Genomic DNA, 23,333 nt, shown 5'->3' on the forward strand with positions numbered 1-23,333 from the left:
CATTTGTAAGTTTAACGCATATTGTTTTTAGAGCTCAGTGAGTGATAGCACTAATAAGGGAAATAACATGCACTTTCCAAAATGCTGCACTTATAGCACTTATATACTTCACTTTTAAGTGAAAACCATGAGTCATAATGATTAAGCAATTACATTGTAACAAACAGCTATTTTTTTAATATCAAAGCATTTGTCATTTGTCAAATAAACACGGCAATTTAGTGTTTAATGTTATCGGATTTACTTTTTTTCCAAATGAATTACTGCGGGTGGTACTGCTGGTTTAATTGTAAAGTCAATGCGTAAAAGAGGATATTTGCAAAAAAGAGTTAGTATTCATCATCTTTCTCGTCTGCGGCATAGATGGTCCTTGAACAAGCACTATTTTTGTCCATAGCGAGACACAACAATACATGTGTTTCCATCTGTCGCCTTGGTAGCAAATAACAGGGTTTAAAACCATTTCTCACATGGATTCCCTTAATGGTTGTCTCTGTCTCATTCTTCTCCAATCAGAGGCCAGTGCGATTAGCCATGTCAGTCACGAATAAAAGCCCCTCGTATACAGTGGCTCTGCAGTTTTCAGAATGAAAAGACTTGGGGCGGGGGGACTCTCCAGTGGCAGTCTGAACACTGGAGACATTCAAATTCACATCCGCTTTTGTAGTGTCACTTCAATATTGTAGTATGGAGAAACATGTTGACATTCCTCTCCACAGGATTATTGTCAGTCTTTGTGCTGTCCATTAAGGCCACGCTACACATTATTCTGGGTAAATAATAATCCACCCAGGCTCACTGCATGACTCTCTCAGATGCAAATAGGTTTTAAATGACAAGGAGATTAAATGTCAGCTTGTCTGGTCAGCTCACTAGCAAATTTAGCTAGTCTGGACAATATCAGTTTAGAACAGTTTTGATCGGTATGTGAAAGCTGTCAGCAAGTGTTGGTGATCTGAATATGTGTGCTTATACTAGGTCATGCATGCCGATGCGAGGTGGTGTGTTGATTTTAAGGAGACGTGCTGTCCACTCTGTTATGCACTTTGCTGCAGCAAAGTGTATACACTACCCTCTTCCCATGTGCACCCATGTTTGCACAGCAGTGGACATGAGCCTTGGCTAAGAGCATCTAGGGTGCTATGATTAAGTATTAATTCAGGCATGTGATCGATTTCCTTCCAGCCTCTGAAAAAGCGCTGAGCACGGGGGGGGGCAGTGTTCAAACACTGACTCGGATTAGTGTTCAACAACAGATCTTTTTTTTTCTCTTTTGCTCTGGGTGCTATGTAGAGCATTCACTGCTGAACTGACCAGACAGACCACATGCAGTTAAAGAATTATGTTCTCTTTAATCACCATCACGTGATGCTCTTTAATTTTTCCTCTCCAGACACAAAGTTGTCAGAAGGGTCACAGAATGTTACTGCTGCACACTCTTCATTTGATTAAAGGGAAAATGTGTTGTTTCTCTTTGATTGTAGGGCGAAACATATCTTTCGCTCTTTGCGAGAGTGGCAAACTAGAGATGCGTCCCTATCCCTTCACATCTCCCCCTAGCAGATCACTTGATCTCTGACCCATGCTCAGGATAGATTGACACTCATGCCACTCTGTCAGTGGAAAGGCCTTTCGAACCCATTTCTAACCCTGCAGGTCACCAATTAGGCTCTACGTCCATCATCCAGCTGGCCATCCCAGACCCCCCTTTTCCTATAGATGATAGCCTGCCACAGGGAGACCATATTGGTCCTGTCCATTTGTCTTCATCAGGAGCTATCAGAGTAGAGGCCTTCCTAACCCCAGAGGGGCCCCAACCTCTGCTCATGTCTCACTCACTGCCTCTAACTTTCCCTGAAAGGTCCATGCATATTCTTATAAACCATACCTTGAGAAGCACTTGATGGTCGGCAGAATGGCACCCTATTACAATGAAGCACTTTGTTTTTAGCATGACAATGAAGAGTGGGAATGGGGCGCAAGCAGCAGACAGCACGCTGAATAACGATAGCTTCAGAGGGGCCATGGTGCACTGAAGCGTTAGTAGGGCTTCGCCAGTATATTTCCCTGGAATTGGACAGGGTGAAACAAGACTGAAATGGCAGTCAGAGGTCAGTTAATGGGTCTGTCAACACAGCCAACATTGCGTTTGAGTTTACTGTTTTAGAAACATTTTCTACGGGGGTGTGTGCATACGTGTGAGAGTACTCGCTGGCCATCTACACCAGTGCACATACAGTTTGTGTGTATGAGGGCCTCCTTCCTCATCACTCAAATCGAATGGACATCAGGCAGCAGTGAAATTAGACTGTCTCTCCTTGAATGGTGGACTGTCACTGCTGAGATGGAAGCAAGGTGAGCAGTCTGGTCCCAGGGCACTTTTAGTGGAGGCCCATTTTGAAGCATTTAATGTTTGACAGACAGTGTCAAAAGCACGATGACCTACAAACAGCCACACTGTCTATAAAACAGGTGTGGCAAGGCCACAGCAGGAAAGTCACACACCCATTAAATCAGGGAAGCAGTTGCTCTTTATTTTGTCTGAGGGTCTGTATTTGGCACCATCTAGCTACCAAGTATCAACTAAGGCAATTGATGTAGTTGTATAACGAAGGGGCCCCTCTTTTTAGAGAAGCTTTGGATAGATAAATGTATATGGCAGTCAGACCTTCATGTTACTAAGATATGACTAAAGCTATGCAGGCATGCACATGAATTTGCACATGAATTTTAAGGTTAATCTCAAGACCACCCCCTCCCTTTACAAGCTCGTGATTATAAGGTTTGGTAATTACTGTGGAGGTAATCTTCATACTTTTCTGTCTCTCTCACTGTTGGCATTTCCCATCACTCTTTATGTTCCAGACATGTAATATATGACTGCTTTACTCCTTGTCTTTTTTTCAGACCTACATACTAAACACGTCTGTAAACATTCCTTGTGTTCATTTTAGTGTGCAGAAAGGCATACATGAGACTTAGAAACAGCTGGCAACACACACAGCATGTTGTGACTTTATGGTGATATTGCTCATGCACTCCCTGAAGCATCTCTTTGTCTGATGGCTAAGTGGAGTGAGGTTACAGTCTCTTATTTTATCAGGCTTTTACCACTCCTCCGCTTCCCTCTCTCCCATTACAGGTCATCCTGCAGCATCTCCCGCCGCTGTGCTTAAATGTTTAAAAGCCTTTTCCCCTTCAGCTTTACTGTTTGTTTACCTATTTATTATTTTACCATTCCCTTTATACGGCCGGTTATAATATTACTCTCGCTTCTTTTTCTTTCTTTGTGTATGACTTGTTTTTTTTCCTCACTTTGTGTCTGCTCTGATAAGTGTCTAGCCAGGTGCTTGGCCTCCCAAGTCAGTCAATGGTCCTAACACTCACAGCAGATCAAATATGTCCACTGAGTGCAGAAACAAAACTGTATCTATATCTTTTCTCATGCCCCGTTCTTAGCATGCCTTGTGATCCCCTAGTTTATACAAGGTCTGGTTGTCCTTGCAGATTTAGCCACTTTAATTTGCGTTTGCCCATAAATGCTGTGTTGATTCACGACCAGTAATTTAGCGTGTGGCCACAAGAGGAGTGGATAAGGCCTGGTTCCTGGCCATTAATACTGGAGCTGCACACGAGTGAGAGTGGAAAGTCCTCCAGACTCCATTGATTCACCGTCTCCATGCTGCATACTGATGCAAGTAGCCCTGCCTAATGCTCTAGTTCAACAACCAGTGGGTGGGCAGGGTGTTAGGGTTGAGAAAAAGATTTTCAAAATTGCCTTGGATTGACACAGATCACAGTCTACACTGAGTAGCCTTGCTGGTTGCAACTCCAGTTAGACCCCTACTCTCCAGAGGAGCGCTGAACTATAGAAAGGCCATGTTTTTTCCTCTTAAGTTTTCACCAGCTGTCGGTGACTCTTAGTCATCTCTCAATTGTCTGTTTAGACAGAAGGCTTCAGAACAAAGTGGTGGGTATAGCAGGTGTCTTCCAGCATGCAGGCTTACCTCTAGTTTATAATGCCTTAGTAGTACATTTGTAATTTCAGTCATGATGAAGATTAATAGCTCATTCCCATCAACTAATCACTGTTGATGTTCAGTGAAAACAGTCATGACCTTGATGGCTCAGTCAGACACCCAGAGGGTTCAAGCAACTTAACCCTGAGGGGTTAAAGGTTGACTAAAATGGTTAACAGAGCATAGAGTAACACCTGATCTAACCTCAGTGTGACCTGAGACCAAAGATTGACCACCAGTTGGAAGCCCAGCTAATTTGTCAGTTGGACTTTCCCACATTGCTTCAGCACACATGTGTAGGTGACAAGGTCATGAACACTATAAAGAGGCAATAGTGGCATCCTGCTGTGAATAGCATGAATAAAAATTGAAAATGCATAATGTTTTCTGGCAAAAAGAAGGGCTGAAGGTGTAGAACTTAAGTAAAAAAAAAAAGGACTTACAAGGAGTTCAAAAGTCAAAGTGTTTCTTGAGTTATATCTTTTGTTGTCTAAAAGAAAAATAGACTTTAACCAGTAAGCTTAACAACAGATTCACTTTAAGCTGAGAAACATGTGCATATGTTTGTTACGGAGGCCCCTTTCTTCTCAAACAAAGAGTCTAATGCTGCCAGCTTTGTTGAACCCCTGTGCTCCAGTATGGTGGCTGTATGTGTAGCTGGCCTATGTGTCAGCGCTGCTGAGGCCCTGTCTCCTCTCTGGGGAGTCTCCTTCCACTTGCTCACTTTATCCTCCTGCTGTTGCTGCCTTGTGGGACACACAGGCACACAGAGCCCAGATTGAGCCACTCTTGCTTGGCCGTGCTCCATTCCTCCAACAACGCTAATTACATCTCAAATGGTAATAGATGAGGCCTCGTTAGCAGCTCTCACTCCCTTGAAAGATTCACAAACATACATCAGAGGGCCACTGATCGGCCTGAGCTGCCTCCTTCAAAGCCGGACTTCTCAGGGAGCTGGGGGCCCGGTTCGCTAATTACTCCTGCAGTTCCACACTGTTGCCCTGCACACCGCCTGCACAGAGAAGACAGCTCTTCTCGCATCACCGGTGCTATTTTCAGTTATGCCTGCCCTCAAACCCAACCCAAACTGCATAGGCGTGTTAAATCTATAATTCAATGATTAAATTAGTTCGCTGTCTATTTTTTTTCTTTTCCGTAAACCAGCTGCTAATGTAATGACATTGCAGAAATCAGTTCTCTCATAGTCACCAACAGTTTTAACCCCAATTATAGAAACTCTGGCATGTTATCAGATAGACAAAGGATAGTTCATGGGGAAATTCTGTCTCATGATCTTACCACACTGTGTGAACAGTTTTGCATAAAACAGATGTAAAATTCTGGTTCTTCCTTCAAGTATCTCATTAAAATACACGTCCATGTTTGTACAGTGTTAATATGCACAGAATATTGCATTTTTGTGTATATTGTTTAGTATTACAAGGCTGTATTTTGCATTTGCTACCATTGCCTTACCTGTTGAAAGCTGCCACTCCACATGATGTATCACCGTGAAGAAAAGCTGCTCTGCAAGCTTGTTAAGCTTGGGTGCATATAAGATATTGATTGGTATATACCCCTATGTGGCTGGATTCTCTTCATTGTTTAAGTGATTTAATTCCACAGAATCCCATTAGATTTCATTATCATTTGTGTTTCATTCGCCGGCTGCTGTGAAGGAGATGAAGTCAACAAGAAGATTACATGCCGCTCTAATTGTGGTGTGGTTTACAGTGTGCCTGTTTGACTGCATCGATCCGCTGCGAGAAATAATAATAAAATGAAAGTAAAGCAACGCAGGGAAGGAAGAGGAGGCAAGCGAGCAGGCCCTTGTTACTGAAGGAATGATGTATTGATCGCGTCTGACAGGGTACTGTGGACTGATCAATTCTGATGGGCAAGAGGAGCCTGTTAGGAGGTCTCCTGGGTCGTTAGGGTCACTCAGGCAACAGGCAATTTGAGAGAAATTAACTCATCAAGGAAAAGAGGTAGGTGGAAAAATGGAGGGTGTGCGTGATTAATCGAGATAAAAATGTGAGGATTATGTTGAAAATGAGGTGAGCATTTTCATTTCTGTATGAATGAATAAGTGGGCCATGAACCTCCTACTCCTTACCTGTTCCACTACGTGAATGGAACCACACCTTATCTTAATTTTCAGGTTTGCAACTGAAAATAGAAAGATGTAGCAATAGTGTCAAATGAAGTATTTGTGTCTGCTGTCCAGCATCCTTCCAAGGATGCTTTTCCCTTGTGTGCACTACGCCTGGTCTTCCGAGCTAATTGATAGCCTGTACATTAATTTAAGTCAGACATGAGTGGCTGCTATTAATGAAGGTAGAATTTGCTGTCCTGACAGTGAAGTGAGGGCTCACGGGAGAGTGATCTACAGCTTGAGGCACAGTCTAGAGGCAGATGCTGGAGTGGTGTAGAGTGAAGCAGCCATTACATTTCAAAAAGGTATTCACTGTGAGCTGCGAATGAATCCATTTTCACACTAAAATTGCCTCTATAAATTGGTCTAGGACCCATTTTCTGCATGTAGAGCAGAAACATGAGCAAAGTTTAACTCCTCAATTGCTTGGACAAAACTCACAGAGGATAATGACGAAGCGAGCAGCGGGGGTCACTCCACAGTGGCAAATGTACGATCGGGTTTGTTTATTGCTTTATATGCTCAGATCGATAGGTCCATCCACACTGGCACCCCATTTGCATTTAGCCTGCGTAATTGCTGGCATTAATAGCACACATTTACAAAGTATTGTCAGCCATGAAGCGATTATGGTAATCAGCAGACGGATTTGAAAAGGCAATTTTAAACTGCATTTTTTTTTCTCAAATGAGTTGATCGACTTCAATCATCTGAGTGCTCTGCGGAAGAGTGGCCATCAATTATCTGTGTTAATGACAGGTTTTTAGCTGGACAGGGGTGTTTGCACAACGATGTGACAACGCAGTTACACACGTGTTGTTTTCTTCATGGGTGTCTGTTATTTGCACAATGCTGGAGGGTTATGTTGACATAAAACATGCAACAGTTACCTGGTGGGATCACACTTTTGTGGGCATGGTGAGGTCAGGGGGTCATCCATAGCAGAGTGCTTACATGTCACCTTTCTGCTATTTAAACTGAGGCACTTTGCCCCATCCCCGCGTCTCCCCCTTGCCCTCATATTTAATTCAGTAGCTGCCCAGAGAGCAGGACCACTGTGTCTGGGTGACTTCTCAAATGTTGTGCTAAAGCAGGGACAAATAATTTTGCCCTCCTTTTGACAGTATCTCTAATAGCTATGGTTTTACCACTGACCAAACACTCCTACTGACTCATTAATAAAGGACAGATATCAGAAGTGGATACTTTAGCCATCATTATTTACTTTTTGTGTTGACTAAGGGGATGAGGTGCAGACGTCCATGCTGAAATTGAGGAAGCAGTCAAGCATAAGCAGAGCTCCTGGCTCTATATTTAACGACCGTTTTTGGAGGAGGAGGATGCCTTCTTGTGGCTTGTTATGCTTCCCCCACATTCAGACCTGCTGTATGAAAATACAGCTCTCCGTCCCTGCTATCGTGGATTCAGATATTCAGTTATTCATAGCTTGAGGCTGAATAATGAAAGACGGTGAAAAAACACTTCAGTCTGTTCCTCCCTCTGCCTGTCTCTCCCCTTCTGTCTCTTGACTGGATTTCTACTTAGTTCTTAAGTCCTATTAAAGAGGTGCACCTCCATCTCCAACTCACTAACATGGCATTTGATATTCAACAGCGTTAATGAAATTTGAAAATTAGTAGCGATCTTTGCTAATCAAAGATTAAGATATAAGACAGTGAATCCTCCTCTGTCGATTCACACAGAAGGCATCCTATATATCTTTTGACATGGTTTTTCAGCCATACAGTATGCTAGGTGGGAGCCTTGGCATTTTGACAGTGATCCATGCCTTCAAAAAGCCCAGAGTGATGCGGCATATGCATACAGAAGTAGCTCTTTTGATGGCTGCGGCGGAGCAGAGGCTTGCACAGCACGGAGGCTGCAATTGCTGCCACTCTGTTCTACTCTTTTATGTGGCTGTGAGAGACGGAGGTGTTAGAAGACATGCATAAGGCTGGGACTGTGACACTGCTTCATTCTTAAGTTGTGGTCACTTATTTGTTTATTTTATTGTATTGTACTTTTTTTGGTCCGACAGCACAGCTACATATTTTGAAGCAAAGAATAGACCTAGTGTTAAAAAACAGCCTTTATTTTTGCTAAATTGCATATAATACACAAGGACACACTTTGCTTACATCTTCTGAAAGCTAAATTTGATTATTTATTAACAGTTTTAAATCATAATTCATTCAGATCTTGTTGTGTAGTGGATCACCTCTGTTTCTCTGTTGACAGTTTGATTCTATACTTATTGGTGTTGATTAAGCCTCCTGTGGAGAGCACATTACCCCAGTAATTTATTCTCCATAGTTCTTATTTTTCCACTTGCACCTGCTTGGTTGTGTGTGTCCAGAAGGGGGCAGACAACCAAAAAGGCAAATCAATGTTTTGCACTGTGTTATCTGTGTGTGTAGCTCGAAGAGAACTGATAAAAGCGCACACACTAATTGGGTTTTACAGCAACCACAATCTCACAATGCTCTTTCATTACCCAGGGGACACAGTGTCTAGTTGTTTCTGTGTTCATACAGGGGGGTTACACCATGTGTGCATGCAAGTTAATGTTTGTATGTGTGGGCTTGTATCATATGTGATGTGCGTCAGCCCCCACTGATCTGAGACTGCAGTGCCTGCGTGCAATCAGGGATATCAGCGGAGGCAAGAAAACAACTCAAGTGGTGTCTTTAGCCACACTACAGTGAATGTCCACCCCAACAACAGGGGTTCCTCCTAATGGCTCCACAATGTTGTGCTTTGTGGAGTTAGATGAGATTTCAAATGTCATTTTATCATCACAACCTTTCAAGGACCTTTTTAAATTGAAAATTAAATATTGAATTTGAAAATATTTAAAGAAAAAAAAAGGTTATGTCAACCCCAAATAGTCACCTTTGTATGGCGTATTAGTTGGTGATTTTCAAATGGTTTAAAGTCTGGTGTTTATACTCCAAATGATGCATTTTTTATTGATTGTAATTTCCTAAAAATTTTAGGGAAAAAGTTGTGAATTTCTTTGTAGATATCCACTCCTTAACTGTCTTAACTATAGATACATTTTGAACTTATCAGCTATCGACTAAATGAAAGACAACCAAAGTAATCTTTGCACTTATTTGGAAATAATTACTCAAGTGGGCACAAATTGAACCCTGTCTTGATTTTCCTTAATAATGGCTATCTAATTACATGTTCCACACAGTAAGTAATTAGTGCTTATTGTTCAAAAAGTCTCAACTTAATTATTTTATTTAATTGTAATTTATTTAACTTAAAATAAAAATAAAATAAAGCTGCACTGATATTTCCCCATGTCTAAAATTGGTCTGCAATCTAGTCATTGCCAGCAAGTGTCTTTCAATGCCCTTAATGTTCTTTGTCTCAGAACCAGAGCACAGATTTGCATTTACTTGTTCTTGCTAGACACATCAGTGTCAAACAGTGGCAAGCATCCTACAGAACCTACATATTGTGTTGCCAGACTAAACCTTATTTCGTTCTGTTTTTACCAGTTCTTGCTCAGTGGGTTTACCTCATTTAATCATTTGCTAATTGCCACATTCAGTCAGTGCTGATTGATTACTGCACAGCAGCTCTTGGTTAATAGCATTGTGGGCCTATTGCTGGTCACAAACTGGATTCTCCTGTGTGGTCACATCTCTATAAAAAATGGGGACTGTAAAGATAAAGAGCACTGCATGGGTGAAAGTTGAAATGCATGTCCATGCACGCCCACACAAACACACACACAGTATCTTTTCACTGCTCTGTCTGTGCTGGAGAATGTTTGCCCTGGAGAGTTCTGGGATCACTGTGCTGTGCTGCTGTTGAGCCACTGTCTTGTCCTTGTAGGTCACTGGTGCCCTCCAACGATATCTTATCTCATCTGCAGTGCAGTCGATACTGTTGACAGAACTCCAAATAGCTTCTGATTAGAAGTTCCCTCATTAGCTTTGTTTCTTTGCCTAAATAATTAACCCCACATCCCCAGCCTACAGAGATGTTTATGGTACCAGCGTGGTATGAAGCAGTGCGGTTTCATCTCCCTTTTGATGGAGGAGAGAAATGGAGAGGCTGAGGAAAGGGAGGGTTGAGGGATAGAACGGGAATGGTTTAGACACACTGCTCTGCACTGATCCTGAGCATGGCAGCCAGTGGTGTGTTTCAGATTGTTTTCCATTTGCATGATAATATGAGCATGGATTGACTCACACAAACACACACAGACATTCACACATACACACACACATAAATGCACACCTGGGTTATTACATACAGACTGCTGCTTTATACAGGGCAGATTACCTGAGTGAGCATCCTTGGTTTTACTCCATGCCCTGAAATGAATGAAATTCTCACCATTAGCACACAGGTTACATAAGCCCGGTGTACAGGTATATCCAGCTGCACTAATGCTGTAAGCTGATTACAGATGGAATTAAGACAATTACTCCTCTGTACAACAGTTAATGTGACTGAGACAGTGGAAAAAAAAACTAAACTAAACTGTGATATGGATCCTCTCAAAAATCCACAAAATAACACTGAAGAAGCTGTAACTTTATAAATCCTTTAAATGCTCCAGTAAGCTGGTTAATGTCAAACATCTAAGCATTGTTCATGTATTTATAAATGCAATTTCAGATTGCATTCATATGCAATTACATGTCAAGCATAAACATGTCAATTATTATGTGCTTCTTGTTGTGTGATATTTTTGAAATTTCTTTTCATTCGCCCCCTTCTCATGGTGAATATAAGTTTTTTTTTTTAAAATTTGGTAAAGATCTTCACTTGTACTCAGGGTTAAAGGGATTAGATGCCAAAAGTTAAGATCGCTTTGTTTGTCTTTTTGTTTTTTACCATACTCAACAAACATGTGAATGTGATCATGTGAGGAAATGTATACCAATGTGTAATAGGATGTAAAGGGATAAGGTGATGTTTTTATATCCAAAAAACTGAAAACAAAACATATACAGGCCCTGACTAATCATTAAGAACAAAGTGAGACTGTGACCTTATTTTACATTGGAGTCTTTGGTGCCCACTTATTAATTCTTTTAAAATCTTCACTGTATGATATAAACAGCTGCTTGACTAGTTGGTCTTATGTCCTCAAGGTGTTAATTCTGGTTTTATCTCAGGAGCTTCAAGGGAATGTGCATGAGAGCAATTTCTGCCATTTCAGTGAATTATAGAGTGATCATGCTGTTATTAGTGCTGTTGGTGCATAACTCTGCTGCGTGCAGGGCAACTGCTTTCCATACAAACTGACAGACTGCAGCACAGAAACTTCAAATGCAATTTGTATATGTATGAGTATGTGGTACTTAGGTGAGGCTAATGTAGCAGTGATTTGCTGAGCAGGCAGAGGCACTGCTACAATTTATTCCAAGTATTTAGATGTTATGTGCAGCATTCAATCATGCTTCAGCAGACACACATAAAACGTATTGGGGATAATAGTTGCGCTGGTTGTACAAAGGGGAGTTTTCGAATGCGCTGCCTAAGTGGTGAATTGCTTTACTCCCTCCGTCATAAACAGCGTACACATATATACAGTGGAACATGGAAATGATTAAAAAAAATACCTGCCCATGGATGAGGCTGTTGTAAAGGTCATCTCTGTATCCAGTTTAATTTTTGCTCTCCCTCAAGAGTTAAGATCTATAAAGCGATCAATAAATCTCTTTAAATGTCTCTGCATCCAGGCTGTGTGTGTGATTTAACACCCTGCCTCTTCTGCTTTCTGTTCACCTCACTGACAGACCTCAGCCTTCCTCTGCTCACAAATCTAACTGTATCACCTCCTGCCTGAGCCATCCACATAGAAAATGGTCAGACCTTTACATTTGATGGATAACAGACCTGGTTCAAAATCCTCTGGAAGGTTCTGATTCAGAACCATCAGATGATTCCTGATACAGAAAATGTGTCACCTGTGATCTACAGTGGGGAACAACGTGTCCTTAGGTGTGGGATTCTTACTTTCAGGGAGTATTGATTAAAGGACAGATGATCTGAAGAGGCCATTAGGAGGATTGAGGAGGGGAGAAAAGGCAAGGGAAGACTGTGATGAACATGCACCCCTCTAATCATTATGCCGCGTCCAACACTGCCTACAGCATCAACCTTACATGCCGATCTATACGCCGTAAAGTAGAATTATTTCAGAAGTTACAGCAGCACTGTGAGTGTTCTGTTCAGTTCATTTAAATTCTTGTTTGTAGCCATTTGCTGTTACCATGTTGCAGGGCTGGCTCTGCATCTGCACCAATACACACATGACTGCACACCACTGATGGGTGGGGCTCTGTCACAATGAGCACAAGGAGACACAATAATGGCATACATGCACAAACACACCAAATTTTTTACAATGTCTCCTAGTATCTTCTTAGTCCAGGATGTAGATTGGTGTCAAGGGAGGACAGCTGAGTATAGTAAACTGGGCTATCTACAGCTGTTGCAAACGCCTCCTTTCCTCCTCCAGCTTGTCCTGCAGAATGTTATGAAGCACACTTGCACTTGGGGCTCATCAGGCCAAGCTAGATAAAAGCTGCTAAACTCCAGCAGAGAGCTTAATTAAAACGGGGCTGCCATCGCAGAGTGACACCTTTTACAAGCTCCTAACGGCGTTCTGCTCGCCGTTACTGCCAATCCAATTATAGAGCAAAACAATAAAATAGACACACAAGGAGCTGCAGCAAACAGGCTGGCATAAAGAGGAAGACAGGGATGCTGTTAAAGGTTTTATAAAGATTTGCAGAGTGGACATAGGTCTAGACTGCAGAGGTTTCCTTTTTCACCAGAGATGCCGATGTAAGTATATGCCACACTGGATAAGAAACTACTTCCGTGTGTGTTTCTGTGTGCATGTGCACACTGTGTCTAAGGTAGTTCTGCACTGTTCTTTCAGTAGGGACACAGTTCAGCAGCTTCCTGGGATTATATTTCCCTGTGGAAGGACACTACCTCAATGTCATCAGGCCAGAACTTACACAAATATGCTGAAGAGATGCACACACAGCACCATTATCATCGCACAGTACCCACAAACAGCATATCAGATGTTCGTTTTTTCAGGGCCAGCAATGGAGCTACTCTTTCGGTTCGACAGCGTGTCACAGCTGGACTTGTGACATCTGTTACACTTGAACAGCTACATGGAAAAAAAATCTGTGGGGGGTAATACATATTAACTCTAACCCTGCAGGTAAGAGGGGGTGATGGTGAGGATAAAATGTAATAAGATATTCGGTAGTATAGAAGGAGAAGATGACAGGCAAAAGATGTATGAATTTTAGTATTAGAGCCTGAGCGAACTCTGGAATTCAATTTGTATACTGGGCACCTTGTTTTAGCGAATCGTATCCCTGATAAGAGCTAATGGAGTCAGTCTCAGCTAGTGATTGGGAGCCGCTTAACTAAGTTTGCTTTTCCAATTGTTTCAAAATCCAACTTATGACTCACTCCATGTCATATATACCGAGATAGGGCTGATGCAATAGGAGACTGATTTCTGCTGGAGGAAACATTAACAGGGGCATTTGCCTGCTGCAATACTTCCGCTCTTCCTTTTTAGCTTCTCACTTTACTTCCTCTCTACTCTTGCTTTACCCGATGCAGGAAGCAGACCCACCTGCTCAATCATGATGCCTCACTACCTCTGTCCGTGCTGTCTCTTTGCTGGAATTGGCAGAAAATCAATCCCACTCTCATCTCCAAACCCCCCACCCTTCATCGCGTTCCTCCTTCACGTCTCACTCCCCCTTCTGGCTGCAAAGTGTCCATTCTGGACTGAGCACAACCATCAGCACAACATCATGCCTTATCAGAGCAGGCACAAAGGCCCATGGGCACATTGTTCATCAGTATCAGCCAGCTCCAGTTTCAGCACACTGCCTGCATCTGCCAAGCCCCCCAAACACAGTTATGACCATAAACAAGACAACAGACTGAAAACTGGAGCGGCCACCAAAATCTTTTTGGGGAAAAATGCATCTTTAATTGTAGTGCCTGTTAATTACGGAGTGCTATGAGAATGGGAAAAGATAGAGATGAGGATATAGCCCATCATCATTTATTATGTAAATGTATTCCATTTGAGACACAATTAAGTGATTAGAAGGCTGTCGCTCTCTGCTCTTTCTTCTTCTTGTCCTCACTTGTCTTTTTCTTTGCTTTTCAGCATATTACTGTAATGAAGCCATTACTTCTTCAAGTGAATTTTAATGAGTTTTTAAATAACATTTTAATGAGCTATACATTACCATAAAGCATGGATTAGGCTAAATTGAATTTTGTGTGTGTGCGAGCGTGTGTGTGTGTGTGTGTTAGTATTGTTAAGGAAAGAGGTTCATTAAGAGTTAATTATATTGTTTCTCAGGAGCCACACCACAGATTTTTCTTGGCCTCAGATTTGCCCACTGTCCTCTTACTGTCATTACTGTGCTGCTCAGGGGCTTGTTAGGCCAAATTAGGGGTGCTGTTTGAAAAATTAGCTTTGATTGGGGCTGCTGTTTAAATAAAGATATTTGTTTCGGCTTATCTACTTAATCAGAGGTCGAAGCTCCATATGAGGCATGAGTGTGATGGAATGCGCTCTCTTCATTTACATTCAGCCCCATCTATTTAGTCCCTTTGTACTCCTCACCACCTCTTCAGTTTGACCTTGATCAGGCATCCTCTCGTTATCCCCTGTTGTTTTGTGTTATGTTCATTCTTTTTTTCTCAGTGCTCTCACCAGGGCACAGGAGCACTGTCTCTTTTATTCCCTCCGAGGCTCTATTAAAGATCCACATTTCATACGGTATCCCCCCAACTATAATATCACTGGCAGCCATATGAGTCTCTTTACTTTCACTATTTTCCATATTCCGCGAATCTTATCTGCGAAAGTGTCAGTGTTATTTACAATCCCTTAGCGCAGGATTTGCAGATAGGGAGAATGGTGGTGATCATATCAGACTTGGCCATGGTCCGTGGAGGATGACTGGGTGTGAATGTATACAGCTTCATCTGCAGAACCTCATCTGCAGTCAGTGCAAAGAGAGAACACTGACAAGTCAGTGAAAGTGAGTGTAGGGGGCAAGATGCAATTCATTGGACAACACTGGGATTGGAAAAAATGATTAACAGAGAACGCAGCAGAGTGACCCCTGATGATGGAGAGAATAAGGCAGACAGAGAGATGGATATTATTTGTGCTAATGATGAGAGTCTCTATCAAGCTCTCAAAGGAGGCACAGCCTTGGGCATGGCCAGACAGTCATATTTTCGCAGCTGTTTCTGTGGTCTGACCTGCAGCCCCTCAGTGGAGGGATATAGGGGATATGTGCAAACCTGCTGTTTGCCTGCCTGCTGAGGGGGTAATTTCTGCATCTGGATGAGGGGCAAAGGTTAGCTCTGGCCGGTGGGAGGGCAAATGAGCGAGTCAAACCTGGAGAAAAAGCTTGCATCCAGACAAATGGAGTATATCTCCTTTCAGTGTGGTATAATATAGTGTGGCATTATCCTTCTCCTGCCTTCAGCATCAACAGCAATACAAAACATCAGTGACAGTACATACAGTAGGTTTGCTTTGTCAAGTGAGATATATATTGTCTATCTTCTCTAAGGGTGGGATTGAAAGTGGTGGCATTGTAAAAGCACTCTACCAGATGAACCGCAAAAACCACTCAAATGAAATGATATTATAGCTTGGAGCTACCTCTCTACAGCTCTCCTAGTTTGTGTGTGCATGGTTTATTTTCTAATCAGAGTGTGGGTGCCGGGGTGTGGCCCCAGGCTTCTAACTGTTGTAATCTCACTGTGCGTTTCTGAGCCCCTGACCCAAGAGAATATCTATGAAAGCACGGAGGGTCTGTTCTACCATTAACGGGGAGGGAAGAGTAATAACAACCACACAAACATACAAAAATATTCATATTTGCAGTATCACAAAGAGATATGAAAGCCGGCGGCTTTTAAGACTGCTTCACAGTTTGTCAGGGTTGGTGTGTAGTTGTTTGTGTATGTGGGGAGCATCTATCAAGGTGATGTGAATGTCAGAAATAGGTCTCAGACCTCTGTGGTGTTGTGGCAGTGAGCACAACCTTTGTGAACCAAACCAAGGTGCGCTCCTGTAGGTGAATGTTTGTCGGCACTTATCTCGGTATGCAGGCTGGACGCTTCAGTCAAGGCTCCCCACTAATCTTTCTGACAAGCAGTGTCACCCTCCAGTGACTAATATCTTAGGTGGAAGAAGAGGGGGCACTGCACAAAATATTTCCCCTCATGCTGTCCTTGCCCTGCCACCCCTGTGCTACGATGCTCGTTGTGTGAGCTGTCATCTATCTGCGTCCAGCTGATTTTTGTGTGCTGAGTCTATCTTAGCTAAAAACACGCCTGCATATAGACCTTTCTAATGGTTGCTGGCATCGGCCTCTCCTGCCAATGTAGCACAGTCTGGCTTACAAAGTAGCTGTGTGGGTGTCTCCTTTGTGTTTTTGTGTTGGCAAAGACCTCCACTCTCAACCCGTTGGCTGTTTTACAGCACAAGTTGCAACCTGACTCCCTCCCCTTTAAGTTGGAGGTGTTGAAACCGTGCCAGCTGAAAGAGCTGCAAATTTGCCATGCTTTGCCCCCTGCCTGATGCTCTTTCATTCAAATCAACCCACTCCTCTGATATTTAGGAAATAAATAAATAAATAACACACGAGCGGGAAAGGCATATTAATATTTTTCAGACATGGGTTCTTTTTAGCCCGCAGCCAGATCGACAGATGTAGCACTAGTCAATAGAGGGAAGGGAATGTAAAAATATATAAATATTAATAAGCAAGTAAGCGAGCGAGCAGAGTTTGTGGCTTCCTGGTACTTCATGGGAGGTGAGGTTTTTCGGCTGAAGAAGAGCTGAATGTTTCAGGGGAAGAGAAAGGTAATTACTTCACGTCTGTTGGCTGATTCAGGCCTGAATGCCTACAGGGCCTCAGAGTTGGAGCAAAAGTTCAGCTTCTGACGGATACATACAGACCCACCAGTCGATGTTAAGGTACTAATATAAAATCATTCCCTCACAGTAGCAAGCATTGTTCCACCCATTGCATTGCCTCTGGGCAAATGAAGCCATGGTAGAGTTACAGGCTGAAATTGTAATAAAGAAGGGCAAATGTTAAACGGAGAGGATGAAAATCTGAGCTGTAGGTGTTTTTTAACTGTAGGCTGATGACCTTGATGACTGCAGTTAGGATTAGATAGTTTACCAAAGTGTATTTGGGTTGGCCCATCCTCTCATTTACTTAGTAAATGTGTCTGGTGAGTATTTTCTTGGTATCAGCAAGCCCCGAACCTGCACACAAAGCATAATCCTCTCGCCAGTGACATGTCTGTTTATTTGCTCCTAGCTGTTTGTAACCTAATGTTTATCCTGCCTGCAACAAGTGCGTGTGTGTATAGCTGTTGTTCTTTGTTTGCTGGAGTGTGTGACTACTCTGTTTTTATTTATTTATTTTCCCATTTCTATTCATCGCATATTTATTTAGATTGCAGTGCAGCGATGCATTTACTGTGACGTACTGTGCCGTATTAGATTAGATTAGATAGCGTGGCACAAGCACCGTAATGATGCACCTAATGCGTGTTTCTTTTGTCACTGTTCTGTTTCAAAGGAAATTGATTCTGACAAAATCCCATGGGTGCTATCAGCAATGAATGGAAAGGAGCAATTAAATCCAATGTGATCTTGAAAACAACAGCCTATGTATGGTCCAAACCAGACTATGATTTTAAACAGCAGGGCATCTGTTTGTAATGCAAATACAGAGAGCCCATTGGTGGTGGCTGTTCTAGCCACACTGGTTAGGGGGACCGGCACACTGGAGCTTGCTAATTACCTTAGCTTTTTAGATTAGAGGTCAGCCCTGCATAAGAGAGAGAAAATCTCTATCTCTGCCTACTCTGTATTCTCTCTTATTACCCCTGTGTAAAGGTTTCATTTGAATTCATGTCACACTAAAGTCCCACTCTATACCCCTGTGCATCCCCAGGATAATTGGGTTGAAAGCTTCCTCTATTCCTCCACTCTCCTTCCCCTTGGTCTAAATAAATAAATAAGAAGACAATAGCTTTGTGGCTTTCTGTAGATAGGGTAAGAAAAGTGAATGAAGAGATGAGAGAAGCCTGGAGTGCAGGGACCAGTTATCCCCTCTTATAATCCTGGCGCTCCCTGCCATTGTCCCTTGTGCCACATGGAATTTACATAAGGACCTGTGGTGCTGCCCTTAATTCAGCCCTCCTGAAGTATCTTCAAATATCTCCCAACAAGCTCAGTGCTTTCATCAGCAAGCTTAGTCAGTCATCAGAGGGATCGTGTCCCTCACCGCTGCACTGATAGTTACACTGCTGATACCAAACTTCCTAAAGTGCTACTCCAATTTATTAGATTTATTAAAGCCTGAATAGGGAAAAAATAGTTTCATTTCACACATCAGGGAAGCCCCAGCTATTTTTTGAGTACATTAGGTCTATGTTATTTTCATTCATTCATACGGTAGGTGTGTGTTCTGAATACATCAGTGACTCAGGGTTTAATTTCTCACAGTTAGTTTGGCATGATTGTGCTTTCATGTTTGTACTTCGGTGCTTCTTGGTGTGTTTCACTGTGACAGCGACTCCCCTTGTTTGTTAATGAGCTGCTGTTGTGTGTTTCACTGAACACTTTAGAGGGGGAGAGGCTATCCCCGCTATGGCGGGCCTACCTGAGGGTGATTAGATGCAAGGCCACAGTTGTTCAATGGACCACCCACTGTTTTTGTGTGTTAGCACATATGTGGCTGTGTGTAAGAGTACATGCCGAAGTGAAGCGCTGTTGCACCCCTGTGAGCTCTCACAAGTGAGTGACACCAGGCTTTAGGGCATTCTGACTCTGTTTGTTCTGCTCCCTCCACAGGGACCTCCATTAGCTCCAATTAGCTTTCACTTGTGCTCTCCCAGTCAGATGAAGCTGTGCATCCCATTTAAATAGCCTAGATAACCAATGCATACGCTCACACTATGTTGTGCAATTAACATAATACGCAGAAAGGCAGTTTCAGAATGGTAAGCTAGATTTCATTCAGGCAAATGAAAAATCCAGCCAAACCGTATCTACTAACACTGTACTCTTACTCAATTGGCTGCTCTTTTTTCCCCTCAGTGCTGAGAGATGACTTTCGACAAAACCCTACGGATGTAGTGGTGGCAGCAGGAGAGCCAGCAATCCTTGAGTGTGTCCCTCCCAGAGGGCATCCTGAACCCACCATCTACTGGAAGAAGGACAAAATTCGAATTGACGATAAGGATGACAGGATCACTGTGAGTATCGTAGCTATTTTTTTTAATAACGGGACAAAATAAGAAGAACTATTATCAGTGTCTACCGTGAATGTTGCTATTAGTGTCTGGGAACACAGGAAAGAGCTTTTGCTTCTGGAAATGTCTGCCACTGAGCACAGTTGGCTGGGCATTCATGTGTTTGAAGCCAGTGAGGGGGAAAAATGCTGCTTTTGTGTTGTCCAATGATTTGACAAGGACAGAATTCAGATGTGTAAAATGTACAAGCTTTTAATTTATGAGTTTTTTAATCTATTTATTTATTCATTTTATTTTTTTAGATTCGAGGAGGGAAACTAATGATCTCCAACACAAGAAAGAGTGATGCAGGCATGTACATCTGTGTGGGCACCAACATGGTCGGCGAAAGGGACAGCGAGACAGCACAAGTCACTGTATTTGGTAAGGATTGCTCCTTCAGGCCTCCTGAAATTTATCTTCTCAGTTATTTGGCAGAGTGACATCCATCCATGTTACTGTATACTCCTGAAAAGAAATACATTGAAGCCAAGTTTTCTCAAAGCTTAATAACAGTGTTTCTTTTGCTACACTCTCCCATCTGAGTTGCATGCAATCTGGAGCACATTTTTGTGTTGCTCATTAAACTGTCATGAGGTTATAAAGAGCCAGAGTGAACGGTAATAAATAGGTTAGTTCAATAAACGCCAGTTCTTATATTTCCAATAAAGTTACAGGTCCATTTAGTGCACTATTGCTGTATATTTGTGCCTCACGGAGGAACAGAAATATCAGATAATGAACAAAATATGAGTAATTAGAGGGATAATTATATAGGAACTGGGCAATGTGAGAAATAAAGCAAAGCCAAATCCTAACATAATGAAATTGTGCTTTTTTTTTTGTGCCCATGCTGCAGAGAGACCAACCTTCCTCCGGAGGCCAATCAACCAGGTGGTCCTGGAAGAGGAAACGGTAGAGTTCCGCTGCCAGGTGCAAGGAGACCCCCAACCCAATGTACGCTGGAGGAAAGATGACATTGATGTTCCTCGTGGGAGGTATGTACTTTTACCGGAATATTCTCCAAATGGCAGCGCTTTAAGTAATGAGATGAATATAAGCAAGCAGTTTAAATTGCATGTGTGTGTGTGTCTGTCTGTCTAAATGCCAGCTTATGTGTTAAGTTCTAATGTGACAGACTGCACTTACTGCAAAGGCACTAGTGTCAGTCTAAGTGATTGTTTCAAACTAATGATAACTCACACTGCCAGCTCTCACCTGGTGTGGCTGCCAGGGAGCAATAAATACCCCATTAGGCTGTACACAATGCACATTAACCATTCTGAGGAAAAAAAAAACATTCTACCTGTCGATGCCAAAAAAGTCAGGCAGTGTCTCATGTCATGGACGAGGTCTGCATGAAGACAAACAGATACGGAGCTAAACAATTAAATCTGACTGACAGGTAAGTGGGCACGGGATGCTGAAATGTAGACATTTAGAGAAGCAGAAAAAAAAATCTGCCAGGTTGTGTAACAGACAGGTAGAAACCGATAGAATGACAGGAGATACAAAGAGACAGAGTATAGCAGCTGACGTGACCCTCAAGTGTCTATGTACAGGTGCAGCTGTTCAGGGGAATTCTTGGCATAGACACCAGAAACCTGGAAGATAATCATTACCTCCTATACACGTTTAACCCCGTTCAGTTTGTGTATCATCACAGACATGATGCACACGTTTACTCACACTTGCAGAAATAGAAACCGATGTAAGGAAAAAACAGTAAAAATCTACAATTTGGAGAGAAACTCTAGCACCACTGCCAACTTTAGGCTATCTGACTTCCTGTAAAAAGCCACTGACGATATAGTGATACTGTTCGTTCTGGGTCCTGCGTGTTGGCCTGTTTCTTCCCATGAGTCACTTGACTTACAGTCAAAAGCAGTGTCATTGTTAGAAGTGGACTTCAAAGAAACCGGTATACTGTCCCCAGCCAGCAGGCAAGTCACACACTGCTTGGATCACCTCATAACACGTACACACAGTGGACCTGTCCTCTCTCAAGGCTAGCTGCAGAGCTGAGCGTAGGCGGGTTGTTTGTGTCTGATAAGGATTTGGTTCACTGGGCAGTGGGACATGAGCTCTGTGCCAAAGCAAACACATAAAAGTATTTCACTCATGTCTTTGATAGGGAGTTGGCTCTGGAAATGAGTTCATTTTGTACACTAATTAACAGATTTATAACGGAGTAGGATGAGTGTCATGTGCCTGCGTCCTTGCTAACTGTTCCATCCCTTTGAAGTTTGGCCTTATTTGGATACGATGCACATGAAAAAGATAATGCCAAAATTAATAAGAGATAAATATTGCAGTGTTACTAATTACAATATGTGAACGGTTGTTTTTTCTTGCTATATTTAATTCTCCCAGTTTTGCTTTGAAGCAGAAAAACAACCGTGAAGACAGACGATATTTTAATTCTGACATTTTCTTCTGCCTTTGTTGCCTGCCAAAAAGAAGACTGCATTGTATATTGTTAAGTGACGATCTGTTCCTGCTTTCTCTGCTGCTTATCTTCACTTAATAAACATCAAACAGAACTCCTTTTATTCTAATTAACAAAAGAGTGGTTAACATTCTCACTCAGGACTAGTGCCTAGTTTGCCTTTGGGCCACTCCAGCTGTATCGGTATGGGTTTCCATCACAGGAATGTAGATGACTAAGGATCAAGTAGTTCTATATGCAGTGGGAAGTGGTCTTTGATTGCTCTTTAACCGAAAAGGTTACAGTGTCCTTATTATTATGATAAGCTGTAGAAAGAGGGAGACTTAGCAAGGCCCGTCCTCTTTACCATTAAATTGTTTTAACTTTGCTGGTCCCTTTATGTACCTGCATCTCTATGTGGATGTCTCTGTGTGCTTCATTTATACTAGGAAGAAGGGAAATGGAGCTTCAGCTGAGTAAACAGGTTGTTAATATGCTCAGTGGCTCCAGCAGCCTCCCAGGCAGCCACACACACACACACACACACACACACACATTGGCACATAGACATAAAGCATGCCAGGATGGCGCTGGCTTCGGTCTCTCTGTGGGATAGAAAAGAAGATAGAGACAGAATGGTTTCAATTAGAGGACAAAGACAAATGTGATGCTCGTTTACCACTGTTTGGGTATTTTACTGTGTTTGCAATAGAAAAATAAATAATTAATCACCAAACAGCTACATCTACTCTGGGATACTAGTCAACAGCCCTTGATAGTGCAGTGTAATGAAATAGGTCAACTCTTCTGTTGTCGTGTCATTATACAGTATGATACTGAAACCCTTGTAATCTCCAAGTGAAACCTTTTAATTTACAGTCTGGCATATGTCAGAGGAAATAGCCTGAAACTGTAAATTTAAAGGTCAGAGGACAACAGCTGCAGTATAATGATAAAGAATCCAGATATTCCTTTTTCTTTTAACATTTACACTGAGTCTTGATCTTATTCTAAGTAAGATGAGAATTAGGTAAATTTATACACTTGTTATCTTTGGACTATTTTTTATTTTTTTCCCGGAAAGTCCAGCTCAGATAGAACTGATATTCCTGATGAACACACAGTTGCACCAATCCTTCTCTGCTGAATCCCAGAGAACCATGATCTGTAAGATGATAGAGTTAAATACATTACATGTGTTTACCACACATTAAATTACTTATAGGATGGTCACTTTATCCAAACAAAAAGACCAAAACAATAAGCTATAGCTAAAATGAGATCAGCCCATCTTTCTCTAGTTATGTTTTTCCTTTTGTTCTTTATCATCTGGGCTCCCAGATAGGAGTGGATTTTG

At 42.2% G+C, this 23,333-nt stretch overlaps 1 protein-coding gene across 13 annotated transcripts in view; it reads left to right on the forward strand.

The window, feature by feature from the left end:
* robo2 (roundabout, axon guidance receptor, homolog 2) overlaps positions 1-23,333 on the forward strand; it is a 153,598-nt gene that overhangs the window by 74,522 nt on the left and 55,743 nt on the right. For all 13 annotated transcript variants that reach the window (XM_080889732.1, XM_080889729.1, XM_080889731.1 and 10 more), the window contains 3 exons: positions 19,355-19,512; positions 19,812-19,932; positions 20,408-20,546. In XM_080889732.1, coding sequence (XP_080745858.1) covers positions 19,355-19,512; positions 19,812-19,932; positions 20,408-20,546 — 418 coding nt within the window. The remainder of the gene's footprint in view (positions 1-19,354; positions 19,513-19,811; positions 19,933-20,407; positions 20,547-23,333) is intronic.

This window comes from Rhamphochromis sp. 'chilingali', assembly GCF_963969265.1.
Source record: "Rhamphochromis sp. 'chilingali' genome assembly, chromosome: 8".
Taxonomy (NCBI): domain Eukaryota; kingdom Metazoa; phylum Chordata; class Actinopteri; order Cichliformes; family Cichlidae; genus Rhamphochromis; species Rhamphochromis sp. 'chilingali'.